An 18,164-nucleotide genomic window follows, 5' to 3' on the forward strand; every position below is an offset into this window, starting at 1 on the left:
GTCATTAATCTCTTTAGACGTCTGGTTCCCATCACCAGCACTGTGAACTATTCTGACTCCAAGTTTCTCTTTCTGTTCTCTATTTTCTTGTGAGGACGAGCGAAAAGTTCTTACATGTACAAAATGAGGACATGCATGCCCCTCATCACACAAAAGGGAAGGGTGGGGGGGGTACAAAGGAAAAAAGGAGCAGAGCCAGAGTCTTAAACAGTGCCACTCTCATTTCATCTGTCCACTGAAGCACCGCACACATTCCCAGCCTCAGGCTGAGACAGAGGGTCCGCACTAATGACACAAACCGAGGACATCGCACCCCATACACATTCTGCTTGCTGCAGCGTGAACAAGTGATCACCAAACCTACAAAGTAGGGGAAATAACTGCGGTCAGCTGAAATAAGCACCACCCCTGCACACACCTGGCTGTTGAAGACGCAGTACAGGTCGCAGATTAGACTCCAGTTGCGGCTGACCATGCAGTCCAGCACTCTGAAGTGAGCCATGGTGAGGGTCCGGGATCAAAACCCCCACACGCACTACTGCAGGAGTGGAGGAGTGGAGTTTGTGGGGGGGGGTCAGGAAGGCGTCATGTTCATCCGTGTGGCCGGGAGGCATGAAGACAGCCTGCAGCATCCTCTCTCCACATCATTGACTGTGGGTTAATAACACACACACCCAGGGGAGGAGAGAGACACTAGAGGTGGGGGTCCCAAAGTATGAGCTAAAACACTCCTCTCTACAAAAATAAATCAATAAGCAATAGCAGCTCTACTTCAGGCTGCAACACTGAGTTATAGAACTCACAGCACTGAGCTATATGAGCCAAGACTGCCTATTCATTCAAGAGCACTGAGCTATATGACCTGAAGCTCTTCAAACGTAAGCAAAGGCGTAGAGTTAGATAAACTAAAACTTTGTTATTAAACAACAATGTGCAAAAAAAAGTGATGAACTCTTCTTGAGCTATAAGAGCCTAAATTCTTCAATTTTAGGCAATAATATAGCTTAAACTCTTATAAAAGCAACGGTCTATATGACCCAACGATCGTCCTCGAGCTATACGAGCGAACGATCTTCTCGAGCTATACGAGCGAACGATCTTCTCGAGCTATACGAGCGAACGATCTTCTCGAGCTATACGAGCAAACGATCTTCTCGAGCTATACGAGCGAACGATCTTCTCGAGCTATACGAGCGAACGATCTTCTCGAGCTATACGAGCGAACGATCTTCTCGAGCTATACGAGCGAACGATCTTCTCGAGCTATACGAGCGAACGATCTTCTCGAGCTATACGAGCAAACGATCTTCTCGAGCTATACGAGCAAACGATCTTCTCGAGCTATACGAGCAAACGATCTTCTCGAGCTATACGAGCAAACGATCTTCTCGAGCTATACGAGCGAACGATCTTCTCGAGCTATACGAGCAAACGATCTTCTCGAGCTATACGAGCGAACGATCTTCTCGAGCTATACGAGCGAACGATCTTCTCGAGCTATACGAGCAAACGATCTTCTCGAGCTATACGAGCGAACGATCTTCTCGAGCTATACAAGCGAACGATCTTCTCGAGCTATACGAGCAAACGATCTTCTCGAGCTATACGAGCGAACGATCGTCCTCGAGCTATACGAGCAAACGATCGTCCTCGAGCTATACGAGCAAACGATCTTCGAGCTATACGAGCAAACGATCTTCGAGCTATACGAGCAAACGATCTTCTCGAGCTATACAAGCGACATTTCTCAAGGAGGAGAGGAGGTGACTAATCGGTTCTCTCTCTCTCGCACTCTCTCCGAGTGCTGCGTCAGGCGGAGAGGCTGCAGCGACCCCCGGCTCAGGCTGGCTGAGACAGATCACAGGTGCAGCCTGCAAAAACTCCGGCTGCGAAAATTAATGCCACACTGCTCTGCAATCCTCAACCGGCTCTTCCCTTCTCTCTCGATCCGTCACTCCAAGGGATAGCAGAAGGATGGTAGGGTGAAAAAGACAAAGACAGAGGCAGCGCATAAGTATGAAGGTGGCATAAAGCTGTAGTGGTGGAACCGGAGGGTCAGGCAGAGTCGTCCTCTCAGCTCTAAGTCCTGAGTCAGTCTGCAGCACTAACAGTCTGGTCACCACTCAGCCCCCCCAACCCGTCGCCTTTACTTATTTATTCCCCCTCACACAAACGCAGGCGCTCCAGAGTTTCTCTCACCTTCATCTCGTTTAAAGGGACAGTTCGGTCTAAAATCTAACTTATATAATTTTTTAAACTGTATAACTGCCTAAAGACCACCTCCTTGTTTCTACACTCACTGTCCACTTTATCAGCTCCACTTACTGTATAGCTGCACGCTGTAGTTCTACAGTTACAGACTGTAGTCCATCTGTTTCTCTGATACTCTGTTACCCTGTTCTTCAGTGGTCAGGACCCCCATGGACCCTCACAGAGCAGGTACTATTTGGATGGTGGATCATTCTCAGCACTGCGGTAACACTGACGTGGTGGTGTATTAGTGTGTGTTGTGCTGGTCTGAGTGGATCAGACACAGCAGTGCTGCTGGAGGTTTTAAACCCTGTGTCCACTCACTGTCCACTCTGTTAGACATTCCTATCTCATCGGTCCACCTTGTAGATGTGAAGTCAGAGACGACAGCTCATCTGCTGCTGCACAGTTTGTGTTGGTCATCCTCTAGTCCTTCATCAGTGGTCACAGGACGCTGTTGGCTGGATATTTTTGGTTGGTGGACTGTTCTCAGTCCAGCAGTGACAAACTGTGTTTGACGCACTCTGACCAGCACAACACACACTACCACCACCACAGTGTTACTGCAGTGCCGAGAACGACTGCACACGACTTCAGCGAAACTGACAGACGTGTCGTGTCCGAGCCACTGACTCAACTCCCAAACTCTCACTTGCGTCATGTGCCAATTGGCTGGATTTTACTTTAGTTACATTCATTTTGTAGATATTATGTTGAATTAAAGAAGGAAACTCTTGGCTGATTAACTACATTTGAGGCAAGCAGGCAAACACGACTGCCAAGCCGCCCCCTTTAAACGACAGCAGCCATCTACAGGACAGCATAGCGCATGCTGCATAGATGCATCCACAAATCTAGGTAATGCAGTAATGCAATATGTAATGCATGAGTTAACACGGTTACGCAATCCACCTCAAATTAAGGCAGACACTGGGGAGACTGGTATAAAATACCAGATGCCATGGCTTGAAGCACATTAAGTGTTTGAAGGCATCTGATCTAATTTAGTGCACAGTCTTGGCAACGAAAACACGCGTTAGACACGGGCGCCAAAAACAACAGGGTTAGTGACGGGACATTGCTCAACACATACATTTTTAATAACAGCCAAATGCCAACTGTCAATCAGGCAGGGCATGAACCAAATAACAGCCTCACAGTAGAACCACATCAGAGACCCTTCGCAGGATTCTGTCTGGGGCCTACGGCGGAGCTCCATCAGAAATCAGACGGCCTAAATCAATTCCGATATATTTTATTTGCCTTTTTATAGCTCAATAACTAAAAGCTCAGCTCAGCAAACTGAGGGCAAAGAACACTTACAATTTAATCAGAAAAGCATGAAGTTGAAACCTTGACCAAGGACCACAATGGAGCTCCATCAGGAGAGTAATGAAGGAGCTGTACCAGAGAGCTGGTGACAAAGTCCCATCAGAAGAACCATAAAGAAGGTCCATCTGATTTCCCATGGAGTAGCTCCTTCAGCTGGCCCAAGCTACATTAGAAGCCTCACAAAATAACACCATCAGAAAGACTGAGAAAGCGCATCCCCAGAAGGCCAATGGAGGAGCTCCATCAGTGGGCTGAAGAAAGATCCTCAAAAAGAAGACCCAGGACTGAGTTTGTCCACCATAAGGAAGGTCCATAAAGGAGCTCATCTATCAGACGTTCCACAAAAGAACTACAACAGAAGGCCCACAGAGGTGATAGACCTGTCAAAAAGGCAGTTTGTTGTCAAGACACAGCTCGAACTCAAATAAACAAACATTACTCGTCGCCCTCTAAAAGGTGTCAATCAGTTAAAAGTACCAGTCGAAAGTTTTGTAGTTTTCGTGAAATATAAAATGTGTCTAAATAAATTTGTTTCCTGTTTTTTATTTTAATTTTCATGTATTTGACGCAAGTCAACTGATGAAAACACAGCCATGTTCACGTTTTGTTTGTTGAGATGTAAACATATAACTGAAAAACTAACATGTGGAAAATAACAGAGGCCAGCTAATAGTAACTGCAATCAAGCAATTATGTAATAATTGTGACAAGCTCCATTAGACGGTGCTTGCTAGTGCATCCCCATCAGAAGGCCCAGGTCGGAGCACCTCCATCAGAAGACCCAGGTTGGAGCACCTCCCTCAGAAGACCCAGGTTGGAGCACCTCCATCAGAAGACCCATGTAGGATCTCCATCAGAAGGCCCAGGTCGGAGCACCTCCATCAGAAGACCCAGGTCGGAGCACCTCCATCAGAAGACCCAGGTCGGAGCACCTCCATCAGAAGACCCAGGTTGGAGCACCTCCATCAGAAGACCCATGTAGGTTCTCCATCAGAAGGCCCAGGTCGGAGCACCTCCATCAGAAGACCCAGATTGGAGCACCTCCATCAGAAGACCCAGGTTGGAGCACCTCCATCAGAAGACCCATGTAGGCTCTCCATCAGAAGACCCATGTAGGCTCTCCATCAGAAGGCCCAGGTTGGAGCACCTCCATCAGAAAGCCAATGAAGGGGCCCCATTAGCTGGCCTATGGACGACCTTCATCAGAAGGCCCACGCTGGAGAGTCTCCATTTAAAAATAGTAATAATAATAATAATAATAATAATAATAATAATAATAATAATAATAGTAATTAAATAAGGGAAAAAAAACACAGTGAAGGAGCGCAATCAGAAGGCCCATGGCGTGCCATCAGAAGGACTACAGAAAGGAGCTCCATCAGAAGTACTGTAGAAGGGAGCTTCATGAGAAAGCCCATGAAGAAACTACTTCAGCTGACCTATGTAGAAGCTCAGTCAGAAGACCCATGGAGAAGCAATCAGTAGGCCCATAAGGGAGCTCCATGAGGGGACCAATGAAGGAGCTCCAACAGCTGGCTTACGGAGGAGCTCCATCAGAAGGCCCATATTGGTGCTCCTTTATTACAAGGCCCATGATGCTTCTTGCTTATGCTAGAAGTACATCTCACAAACGCAGACACCACTAGTTTTGATTGGATTGCTTTCTTCTCTTAAAACAGCACCAACCCACACAGTCAGTCACTTTCATTCACCAGCAAACACATTTTAAAGAAAGAAACTCTTCATGAACTTTCAATTGTCTTCAAAACAAACGAAGAACCCAGCACATGGTAAAGTCAATATGAAGGTACGCCAGCCTAAACCACACATCACCCAGCCCTGAGAAGACCCATGAAGGATCTCCAACAGACGGCGCAGGACGAAGTTCCAGCCTGGAGCAGTATGAGAAACCAAGGATGTTGATTAGACGCTCAGAGCTAAAACTCTCTGTGGACAAGATCTGAACGGCGGATTCCAGGCTTCGGGAGAGGCTACCAGCCCACTGCAGTGCCTCAGGACAAACACATACGCAGCAACACAAGAGTAGCATGTGCGAGAAGCTATTTTTAGATGCCATTTGTGCTGGATGGTGAGGAAAGGGAGAGACTGGAATTTCACAAGAGGGAATGAATGAGGGTGACCCAAGAGTGAAAAGACCGTATTGCAGGTCAGCCAGGCCAAAATTCACGATGTGTAGATCTAGCAACGTAAGGGCCTGATCTACAGCATTATTTAAACAATAGCCACTACAAGCCCGACTAAGCTCACTAACCATCTGCACACACACTTACACAAGCAGCTATGCATGCGCATAGACACAGTCCAGTCAGACTTAAATAAAAACCTGATGAGTTGGACACTTTTCAGAGTAGATAACACATTACTGAATCTGGAAGACACATGGGAACTAATCCATCTACGTTCATTCCACTGATCTCTCACACTGCCCAAAACCATCTGGGGGGAGAACACGAACTAAAACGAGCAAAATATAAATATCCATAATCCACTCTAAAAAGAAACAAAACGATCAGCGCTGGATTCCTGCCCCACATCACGCCGCAGAATGGCACAGGCTTCAGCACCTCATAGGCTGAACTTGACCAGTGACCCAATCTCCACTGCTCCGTCTAATGGGATCAATGCTGGAGTATAGATCTGGTGGTACAGCCCCCTCAGAGCTTTGCCTCACTCTCACGAAGAGACAAAAATGCACACTCACATCAACCAGGCAGATCAATGCCACGCTGCTGTATTTCAGTGGACAGGGCTGCACAAATGACTGCTTGTTAATCATAACGCAACACTGGCCAAGAGGTCTTTTCTGAATATTTCTATTCAGGGTTTTGGCAAAAAAATTCAACACAACTTTCAGTACGTTGTTTAAAGGAGCACTAAATGATTCAGGAGGACGACTGTTGACAATTGAACTTGTTGAGAAAAACAAACACACCCCTCCCTTCAGTTCTCCTGCAGAATCTCCACCCCCTAAATTCGTGGACACGCATCGTCAACACGCCTTTTTGGATCTCATCATCATCGTTGACCGCTAGTCCAGATAGGGCCGCGGTAGCAGTTGGTAGAGCAGAGAATCCCAGACGACCCTGTATCTCCTGTACCTTGGAGATATAATCCCTCAGGCAGGTCCTAGGAGAACCCTGGGGTCTTGCACACACAAATACCACGATGTAACGTCAGGGTGAACGACAAGATAAGATAAGATAATCCTTTATTAGTCCCACAGCGGGGAAATTCACAGCGTAGCGTAACTAACGTTAGCTCTGTACTTCAGTTCCATCAGTTCACCTGTTATTTGTGTTTGCACTAAAATCAGAGTAATATATCGTTTGGCCAATAATAAGAAGATACGGTCAACGTTTTAGGGCTGAACTCCCCAAGACTGCAAAAGAGGTAATAAACAGTAAACAAAAACAAGTTAAACTTAAACTCCTACCTTAAAACCACTGGAACACAATTACAGCCTCAAATAGAACTATAAAATTACAGAATTTCTAGCTACTTAAAATTGGCATCAACAAAATCTTCACATCAGTCGAACCCCAGTTTTGATGAATTGAAGTATTCATAAAATTACAACAAGTGTGTATTATTTTGGTCAAAATAAAGCAGTTTAATATTAAATCCTGTCATATTATGTCTTAGTAATTCATTTCTGAAATATTGCTTGGCTTACTGCAAACACTATGTACTGCAGTATAATCACAATACTAGCTCTCTGTCCATACTGGTCATCCATATCGCTGTAGTAGGAAGAAAACCTTGTATCTCCATATTGTCATTTTTCAGTTTTTGACATACTTTGAAAATACATGTTACCCTTTACATTACGTGTAAATTTCAGGATGAATGGACCAAAAGAAACGACCCAAAATGACTTGGGGAAAAAGTCCGGTTCCATTAACTTGCATTAAATATAAAGTGGGCTTTTTCCTTCTCCTGTAAAGTTTCCGTTTTGGAGATGCAAGGTTTTCTTGCGACAACAGCGACATGCTTCTCTTCTCTATTCCAGTGCAGATCAGCTCTACTACTGTAACGCATGTGCTATTTTTCATTTTCACCAGAATCGCATTATTAGCTAAAGATCAAGTCCTTCATTGGCCGAACAGCAGAGGAAGGTGCGTCACAGGCAGATAAATCTGAAGTTGCTCAGAGCAGGTGGGCAACAGGGGTGAAGCTGGAAAACAGCTTTATTCTCCATGTGTAAACAGAAAACAAACAGCGGCACGTAGTGAAAGCTGTAGAACGACGAGGAAGAACTTTCCTTCACCAGAAACGCCACAGCCACACCCCATAGGATTAATATCAGCTTATCTAACGTCTGCACGCTGTGAGCGGTTACAGAACCAAGGGCTGAGTTTCTGGACACCACTCAGGACAAAGGGTGTAACAATGCAGCCTGACATTCTGAGACACTGCAATGCAAGCATTTGACAACACATACACACACACACACACACACACACACACACACACACACACACACAGTCATGGCCAAAAGTTTTGAGAATGACACAAATATTATATTTTCACATGATCTGCTGCCCTCTGGTTTTTATGTGTGTTTGTCAGATGTTTTTATCACATACAGAAATATAATTGCAATCATATTATGAGTAACAAAAGCTTTTATTGACAGTTAGAATGAGTTAATGCAGCAAGTCAATATTTGCAGTGTTGACCCTTCTTATTCAGGACCTCTGCAATTCTCCCTGGCATGCTCTCAGTCAACTTCTGGACCAAATCCTGACTGATAGCAGTCCATTCTTGCACAATCAATGCTTGCATTTTGTCAGAATTTGTAGGTTTTTGTTTGTCCACCCGTCTCTTGATGATTGACCACAAGTTCTCAATGGGACTAAGATCTGGGGAGTTTCCAGGCCATGGACCCAAAATCTCTGTTTTGTTCCCTCAGCCATTTAGTTATCACCTTTGCTTTATGGCCAGGTGCTCCATCATGCTGGAAAAGGCATTGTTGATCACCAAACTGCTCTTGGACGGTTGGGAGAAGTTGCTCTCGGAGGACATTCTGGTACCATTCTTTATTCATGGCTGTGCTTTTAGGCAAGACTGCGAGAGAGCCGATTCCCTTGGCTGAGAAGCAACCCCACACATGAATGGTTTCAGGATGCTTTACAGTTGGCATGAGACAAGACTGGTGGTAGCGCTCACCTCGTCTTCTCCGAACAAGCTGTTTTCCAGGTGTCCCAAACAATCGGAAAGGGGATTCATCAGAGAAAATGACTTTACCCCAGTCCTCAGCAGTCCACTCCCTGTACCTTTTGCAGAATATCAGTCTGTCCCTGATGTTTTTTCTGGAGAGAAGTGGCTTCTTTGCTGCCCTCCTTGAGACCAGGCCTTGCTCCAAGAGTCTCCGCCTCACTGTGCGTGCAGATGCACTCACACCTGCCTGCTGCCATTCCTGAGCAAGCTCTGCACTGCTGGTAGCCCGATCCCGTAGCTGAAACACTTTTAAGAGACGGTCCTGGCGCTTGCTGGTCTTTCTTGGGCGCCCTGGAGCCTTTTTGGCAACAATGGAACCTCCTCTCCTTGAAGTTCTTGATGATGCGATACATTGTTGACTGAGGTACTCAGTCTTGCGATACTCCTCCCTGTTAGGCCATTTTTGTGCAGTGCAATGATGACTGCACGTGTTTCTTTAGAGGTAACCATGGTTAACAGAAGAGAAACAATGATGCCAAACACCAGCCTCCTTTTAAAGTGTCCAGTGGTGTCATTCTTACTTAATCATGACAGATTGATCTCCAGCCCTGTCCTCATCAACACCCACACCTGTGTTAATGGAGCAATCACTGAAACGATGTTAGCTGGTCCTTATAAGGCAGGGCTGCAATGAAGTTGTGTTTTGGGGGATAAAGTTCATTTTCTAGGCAAATATTGACTTTGCAATTAATTGCTGTTAAGCTGATCACTCTTTATAACATTCTGGAGTATAAGCAAATTGCCATTATAAAAACTGAAGCAGTAGACTTTGTAAAAATTAATATTTGTATCATTCTCAAAAGTTTTGGCCATGACTGTACATATACATATATATATATATACATATATACACATATACACACACACACACACACACACACACACACATACATACACACACATACACACATATATATATAAATAAAAAAAATCACAAACCCCATCATACCACATTCAGAGAATGGAGAGGTGTCCTGCCATTCACCCTCTCTATCTTTTATTCTCAAAAACCTTCATCCATTCATTAAAAAGTGCCAGTCACTGCCACAGTACACACACCAGACAGGAAATGGCCCGATTTCCTGCCAAGACCCCAAAGCCCACACCAAATACCAGAGTGGGTAAGACCTGATAACACTGAGTCAGCCGGGGCTTAAAGATACTCCTCTGCACAGCACAGCCGGATGAAAAGAGAGGGAAATCGGGCAGGTCCGTGCTCAGCTCAGAGCCACGGCGAGGCCTGCTGGCTCAAAACTCCCTCACAGGACACTCGAATTGCGCAAAGCTGCTTAGCAACTTGAATGAACTGAACTTGAAATTCTAACCAGGTTCATTCGGAGGATGAGCTGCTCTCACACGCAGCCCATCCAAAGTTTGGGACCACCTTGGTTTCTTTTCAAAAGTTCCCAAGTAACGTTTTATTTCACAGTTATGGCTCGACCAAGTAAGAAAAAGAAATATCTGTGCTGTGTTTATTAAAACAGGCTCATGCAAATGTTTGGGCACCCATGGTCACTTCACATGCTGATTTTATCATGTTATCATGTCTGGCATTTTTAATGCACAGTCAGTATTGATTTGTGGAATTGAATATGTTTTGGGGGGGTGGGGGACTAAAATGTGGCACAGGCAGAAGTTTGGACACATGCCACATGTGTTCTAATTATTTCAGCAAATATTTTCATATTTTCATTGTCGATTAATCTACGATTAATCTTTTGTTTATTAGTTGCTTGGTCTATAAGATGCCAGAAAATGGTGAAATGTGTCAATCAGGGTTTTCCAAAGCCCAAGATGACGTCCTCAAATGACTTTTCTCGTCAAACCATAAACCACAAAATATATTCAAGTTCGGTGTCACAGAGTAAAGAAACTAGAAAATATTCAAAGTTAAGAAGCAAAAAGCAATCTGACTAATCTATTTCCAAAATAGCTGGCGATTCATTTAATAGTCGACAAGTTATCGATTCACTGTAGCAGCTCTAACATACATATACATACACACACACACACACACACACACACACACACACACACACACACACACACACACACACTGCGGACCGGGGTTCAAACCGCTAACTGCGCAAGACCCCTACACTATACTAATAAGAGTCCTTGGGCAAGACTCCCAACGCTACATTCACCTGCCTGAGTAAAATGAAGGAGAGCGTCTGCCAGATGCCTTAAACTACACGCTGCATTGTGCATGAGGTGCAACACATTAAAGTGTCTTCCTTGGTAAGTAGAACACGTTTGGTCTAAATAACAGTTACAGTTAACATGTTGAAGGCCTTCTGGTCTAAAGGTGGTTTGGGCTCTGATATCAAGGGGATGGAGTATAAGATTATTACTATGATACGGCTTTGTGTGTCGTTTCTTCAGTTTTGGAGGTTTTTACAAAGAAAATTCACATTTATACTGTTTTATATTCCATGTGTAAAAATCAGCTTATTTATTAATGATTATTTATTTAATTTTTTTTTTTTAAACCCATTCCCACACGTTTGATGGGCAGTGGGTGAGGAGCACAGGCTCTCCAGTCTCCTGATGTCAGAAAAGAGGAATCTGGTATCTAAGCAGAGATAAGGGTGGAGGAAACAGGAAATGTACTGTCCCGGCCCGCATCCCATACGATCAGCGCCTACACAGCCTTTCAAAACAGTGACTCTCTGTTGCAGTGCAGACGAGGCTGTAGGTCATAAGTTGGGCTGCAACTAATGATAATTTCGATAGTCGATTAACTTTTTGACCGTTACTCCGTTAGTGGGTCACTCGAATCGCGGTGCCGTCCACAGCTCCTCTTCGTCTGATCTGTGTGATAGGCAAGTTCTTCTGCTATGGGCTGTGAGAAACTGAGGACGGCCGATTCAATGACTTGCTGTATATAAGTCAGTGCCTCAGAAAGTCGCTTTGTAACGAGGGAACCTGCAGTCACGTTTGAGACACACTTCAAAAGGCGCGATAGCTGTTTATTATGTAGGAATCACTTTGATATTAAAAGAAAAAAAGTTTCCCTGCAAATTATTTTAGATCATCGCTGTTCCAAAAAAAAAAAAAAGGTCTCTCCATTTTTTCCCCGTTTCATCCGCTTCATTTGCGCTCAGCATCCATCCAAGAGTCCAAAATGAACCCCCTTACATTAAATTAAAGAATGTTTTAGCTCCTGTAAAGTTAACATTTTTTTGGTGGACAGCGAAGGCATGAGAATCTCCTGCCGTTCGCCCGCGCTGGCCCCAGGGAGCGTTTCTGAACTCTTGCCCAGGCTGTTGTCACATGTGCAACACATACCAGCTCAGACTGACCGAGCAATGCTCACCCCTCCCCTCCCCTCCCCACCCCACCCGGTTATGTTTCTGAGGGTGAAAACCAGAGCAGAAGCAGCCGGGACACTGAGCCAGGCAGGGTAAAAAAAACAAAAAAAAAAAATGACCTGGCATGTTTTCCACCAGTTAACCTCCCCCTTTCCTGACTGCTGCAACCCCCCCCCCCCCCATAGCCCCCCTCCACCCCCCAACTACAAATACACACAAACACCCAGCCACTTTGCTCTGCCTTCCAACAGCACAGCAACACTTCCAACTCCACGGAAAAAAGAAAGCTCAGATTCCTGGCACGCGCACACACACACACACACACACACACACACACACACACACACACACACACACACACACACACACACACACACACACACACACACCAGTGGAGAAAGGAGCCACAGCAGAGCGGCGGCACGACAGATAACAGAGCGCATGCCACCGCTGCAGGTGACCTTGTGGTGTCAGGGATTCCACATCAGAAGGCTCTCCACATCAGGAGGGTCTCCCTAGTCTCCCTCTTTAGTGAGGAGGGGAGACAGAAAAACAGCTTTATACACACAAGTGGTCGGACTTCACTCCAGCGGAATAATAATGACGAGCCGAGATTAACATATACGGAAAAAACAAGGCAGCAAAAGCCGACGGAAGCGCTGCTCCCAACGCCAACCTACAGGCTGAGGGTCCCTTACCTGGCAAGCGCAGTACACTTCATCCAATAAATCCCCTTAAAGCGTAACTACACCCCATTACACTCAGCGACTCCACTCCTGGCTCAACTTTGAAAAATGCCCAAAAAGGGGCGGGACACACGGGACACTGCAGTGATGTATGGTCATGGAGGTGATGGAGGAGGGGCTGTGAGGGAAACCGGGTGGGTGGGGCTGTTCTGTTTTTAGAGCTAGCGTAGCTACCAGAAAAGATGGGGAGTGACCAAACAGCACTTTTGCAGCTGAGAGTCTTACAAGGTTGACGATTCTTCCACACCTCCATCCCCATCTTCGACGAGGGAAGGTGTCTGATCAGGCAGTGCGTCTTGAGCTTTAACAGTATGAGCTGCTGACTCAAGCTGCCAGAGAGTTAAGATACACTATGTTGCTAAAAGTTTTCACTCACCCAAATCAGTGAACTCAGGTGTTCCAATCACCTCCATGGCCACAGGTGCATAAAACCAACTTTCTGCAGGGTCAATCACTACAGACCTCCAAACTTCATGTGGCCTTCAGATCAGCTCAAGAACAGCGTAGAGAGCTTCATGGAATGGGTTTCCATGGCTGAGCAGCTGCATCCAAGCCTTACATCTCCAAGCGCAATGCAAAGCGTGGAATGCAGTGGAGTAAAGCGCCGCCACTGGACTCTAGAGCAGTGGAGACGTGTTCTCTGGAGTGACCAATCACGCTTCTCCGTCTGGAAATCCGATGGGCGAGTCTGGGTTTGCCGGTTGCCAGGAGACGGTACTTGTCTGACTGCATTGTGCCGAGTGTAAAGTTTGGCGGAGGGGGGATCATGGTGTGGGGTTGTTTTTCAGGAGTTGGGCTCGGCCCCTTAGTTCCAGTGAAAGGAGCTCTTAAAGCTTCAGCACCAAGAGATTTTGGATAATTACATGTTCCCAACTTTTTTTGGGGACGGCCCCTTCCTGTTCCAACATGACTGCACACCAGTGCACAAAGCAGGTCCATAAAGACACGGATGAGCCAGTTTGGTGTGGAAGAACTTGACTGGCCTGCACAGAGTCCTGACCTCAACCCAATAGAACACCTTTGGGATGAATTAGAGCGGAGACTGAGAGCCAGACCTTCTCGTCCAACATCAGTGTCTGACCTCACAAATGTGCTTCTGGAAGAACAGTCAAAAATTCCCATAAACACACTCCTAACCCTTGTGGAAAGCCTTCCCAGAAGAGTTGAAGCTGTTGTAGTTGCAAAGGGTGGGCCGACATCACATTAAACCCTATGGATTAAGAATGGGATGTCACTCAAGTTCATGTGTGTGTGAAGACAGACGAGCAAATACTGTTGGCAATGTAGCGCAGCACCAGAAAAAGATTAGTTGCGAGCAGCAGTGGCGTCCGAATGGTAGAACATCCCCCCCCCAAAAAAAACGTGTCATGACTTGCTTTTTCAGTACATTGCATAAACAACAGTTACGAGTAAAATTTTAAATCATGACAGATTTAGCTCACAACTTTATGAAACTAGCCTAAGGTTTAAAGTTCTTAAGATGTTTTTTTGTATTTAAAATATTGAGTGTGTTTAAACGCATTTAATAATCCAAGAACTGCAGAAAATCAGATTCAGTCAGTAATCAGATCAATATATTTACATGCGCTTGAGTGATCAGATCATGGGGAAACTCCAGGTCTATGCGAGTCGGACAGTAATCAGATTTCTGCTTTACAACCAGCCAGTAAACTCACAGAAGACGGCGTAACATAAACCCAAACTTCATGTTGCCACTTTGCCTGAAAATATGAACGAACATCATCTAGAAGATGAAGAATATTTCAATCCTTCACTTTATTTTTTCGGTTTTAGCGCCGCTCCAGGAGTGTTCTGTTGCCATCTTGGGGGCAACGTTGGTGGGCAACATCTGATCTCAGGCATAGAGGCTGAAAAATCTGAAAGAAATCAGAGTAAGAGTTTACATGCACTTAGAAATCTGAGTACTGAGCCGAAATCCAGCTCTTTTTATCGGATTTCTTAACCAGGTGTCTAGATTGGATTTCCAGATCGGAGAGTGCGGATTAAATGACCGTTTGTACAAACTGCAGACATCCGATCGGATTACTGAGCGCATGTAAACACACTCATCGTTCCCAGCTTGGTTTTAAGCACAGTTTAACTGGTTGAACTCCATAACGATACTACGATGAACTGGGCTTAGCCCTGGACTTGGTGACCACTTTAAAGGAACACAGCAAGGGATGAAAGTGAATTGGAAGTGATGTTGCTAGAAAGGAATTGGCTGTGTTAACAATCTGTGGGTACACAGTGTTTCTTTAAACTTGCCTGTTGCCTCCCAGAAAAAGTCTTTTTTTGTGGAGGGGAGTAAAGGGTGACTCCGGGTCAGGTTCAGGTCAGGGGCTGGCACGCGGGGCTTGTTTACCTACGATCACCAAAGCACCAAACAGGAGGATACTGTTTGTACTGGCACACACGACGTGGTGCAGCCTGGCCAAGTAATCACAGCTCTCTCCTCTTCCTGCACAGCAGTAAGCCTGAACAGACCCTCTCTGTGGAGAAAGACATTACGATGTGATCGCTTAACACACAACTCGGTCAGAGTGGAGATGATTGTCTCCATTAGGCAGATGAAAAACAACATTCATCTCCCTGACTGTCTTGTGAGTCTCCACACAGACTAGGGTCTGAAATGAGGCTCACGCTGGAGTATGGTTCACCTTCTGTGGAGACGGGGGGGGGGGGCAATATGACGATCTCTCATCCTTACTGTGATAAATTACATCACACTAAGGTCAATTACATCAGCAAGGGAGTCGTTGAGGAGACTCTGCTTTGCCTCGTGCCTAAGAACACCCCTCCCTGTGACACAATCACCGTAATGCGTGGCATAAAGTGGCTTATTGCTTTTACAAAATAGGTACATAAACAAGTAGTCCGCCAATAGAAGTAGTTCCTTTGGCATGTGGTGTCGTTGCTAAGCAACCACGGAGGAGAGTGTTTGGTCACCTGTCGCTGAGGTCATGTAACAGTGAACATATGAAGTGAGAGTGCTGTCATCATAAGTACTTTTTGGTCACCAAATTACCACCACGAGTTTTATTTAGCACCAATCCAGCGGCGCCTCTCCTCACACTGGGGCTGAACCTCATACAGTTCCCTGCTCCCTACATGGTGCACTACGTAGGAATTTAAATACTGGATTCTGCAGCCCAACAGAGCAAAACACAGCCAAGACAGAGTCATTTGGGACTCGGACACGTCCACACTCGATAAATGATGCCCTGGTTTGGCTGTAGAAGCTAGGATTTCTGACCTTTCATAGCTAGAACGCTATTTAGGGAATACAGAGCCGTTTGGGATCCAGCCTGGCTTTAACATGACTTACAGGCTTCAAATGTCCATGTTTCAGTCTGAAGACACTGAAGTGACATTTTTAGACTTTTATATTGCTGATTTACTGTAAATCACACTGTACGTGCTTTAATTCAAGCCTGCGATATCAATGATGGAGCTGTTTAGGCTGTTGGCTCTTTTAGCCTGTTAGCCAGCTGACCAGCCAGGTTCTAGTTAAGAACATAAGTCGTCAGCCGCTCAGTTTGAACGAAATACGGCTTCTTACTTCATGAGAGTCAAAGACCATTCCACTAACAGCAGAAGGGCTTTTCATGCTGTGGTGCAGCGATACAGAGTTCAGTCACTGTGAGCCGGTCATAAGTAGGTGTGGGTATATTGTGGGTTTTGCAATGGCTTAGAACGCGGCTCGGCCAATCAGATTCTAGGAACGGAACTATTCGTACTAAAATAGAAAACCGAAGAAGCAACAGTTGAAAACGGCGTTTCAAGTGTGCTGATTTTGGAATGTCATAATGCCAAGTATACAATTATAATCCCTTATTATTTACGCAGTAGAACACAGAGGGAGTGCGTTATGGTGAAATAACATCCCGGCTGTGATCTGGCGGCCGTAGACCATCTCAGCCGTGATGTTATTGGTGATAACTCACTCCTCAAGTCTTCTACTGCTTTAATACAGCAGTTAAATAAACACAGTAAGAAATGAATAAACTGGCCGTGAACGCGGCGTTTAATATGTTTTAATGTTCAGTTCCTTCCTCCTAATTATAGCTCCTTAACGAGCAGCTTGGTGTTACGTCAGAGTAACGAGCTCCGCCCACTCGCCGCTCAGCCGGCAGTTCGTTCTCCAGCTCCTTACACTAAATTCCCCAAACTGTCGTCTCCACTGAGCAGCTTTTGTTTTTTATTGGGTCAGTTTTACGGCTCAGTCTGATCTGGTCCGACTCTGAACATCAGACACGTTTGGCGAATGGTGTTGGGTTCATTTCTGGCTGATTCCAGGTTGTTCAGCAGTTCTTCTGTCACAGCTGCCGACTGAAAAGCTGCTCAGTGGTGACGAAAGTTTGGAATTTAGTGTCGTCTCGTCTTCAGAGTCGGACCGAATCGGCTGTCGGTCTCTTTTTTTTCTGTTTGTGGCAAAGAAAGAAGTAAAAACGTTCAAATAGTTTGAGCGTCTCCTACAGCTGTCGAAGTTGTTGCTTAGCAACAGCATCTCACTGGAGTTATACAGTGTTTATGAAAAAACATGATGTTGAAATAACAGCCGGATCACATGGCTGGAACTAAGATTTGTATAAAAATATTAAAGCATATCAAAGCATGTGCTTTTTTTTTTTGCCAAAAAAAAAAATTCTCAGATCATTAGCTAGACCATTCGAATGCTGTGTAATATGCAAACTTCTGAACTAAACACTGCTGAAATAAATCCAATTAAACAAGACTAATTCTGCGCTCTTTGCCCTGAAACATGAAGGTCAGTTCTTTAAGCACCGACAACGTCCACAATTTTCTCAGAAAAGCTTATTATGACAGTGTACCTGGTTAACGATAAATATCATCACAGTGGCCACCCTCAGTCTGAACCACGCCAAAATAATCAAAGAGAATTAAACCGTGAATCATCATCATCCACGGAACAGAACTACACAGACAGGTGAGAACTGGCCTGAGGACAGCACGCGTACCCCGAGAACACATCTGCATCGACATGAAAATGAGGAGTTCTGAAGTTACACGTAAGGAGGGTCAGGGCGCTGGTCAGGGCGCTGGTCAGGGCGCTGGGCAGAGCGCGAGCGGTGATGAGGTTTTCCCACTCCGCCACGGTTAAATATAGCGCCATCGAAATCGTGTCGGGATAGAGGGCGACTGAAAGGCATGCGCTCAGGAAAAAGCCTAATTTATAGCAGAGGGAGGGACTACAAGCAGAGTGGAAACAGAATCACATCTACTGCAGCGCTGCTCTCACAGCCCCTCATCCCTGTGT

General features: G+C 45.4%; 1 protein-coding gene across 2 annotated transcripts in view; it reads right to left on the reverse strand.

The window, feature by feature from the left end:
• Positions 1–18,164, reverse strand: part of LOC108432080 (rho GTPase-activating protein 21) — a 218,291-nt gene that overhangs the window by 185,652 nt on the left and 14,475 nt on the right. Inside the window, exon 1 of one of the 2 annotated variants that reach the window (XM_037536773.1) lies at positions 419–966. The exons of the other annotated variant lie outside the window; for it this stretch is intronic. Within the exon in view, the coding sequence (XP_037392670.1) occupies positions 419–502 (84 nt within the window). The 5' untranslated portion in view covers positions 503–966. Of the gene's footprint in view, positions 1–418; positions 967–18,164 lie in introns of those variants that run through there. 2 annotated transcript variants of the gene reach the window in all.

This window comes from Pygocentrus nattereri, chromosome 3 (genome assembly GCF_015220715.1).
Source record: "Pygocentrus nattereri isolate fPygNat1 chromosome 3, fPygNat1.pri, whole genome shotgun sequence".
Classification (NCBI taxonomy): domain Eukaryota; kingdom Metazoa; phylum Chordata; class Actinopteri; order Characiformes; family Serrasalmidae; genus Pygocentrus; species Pygocentrus nattereri.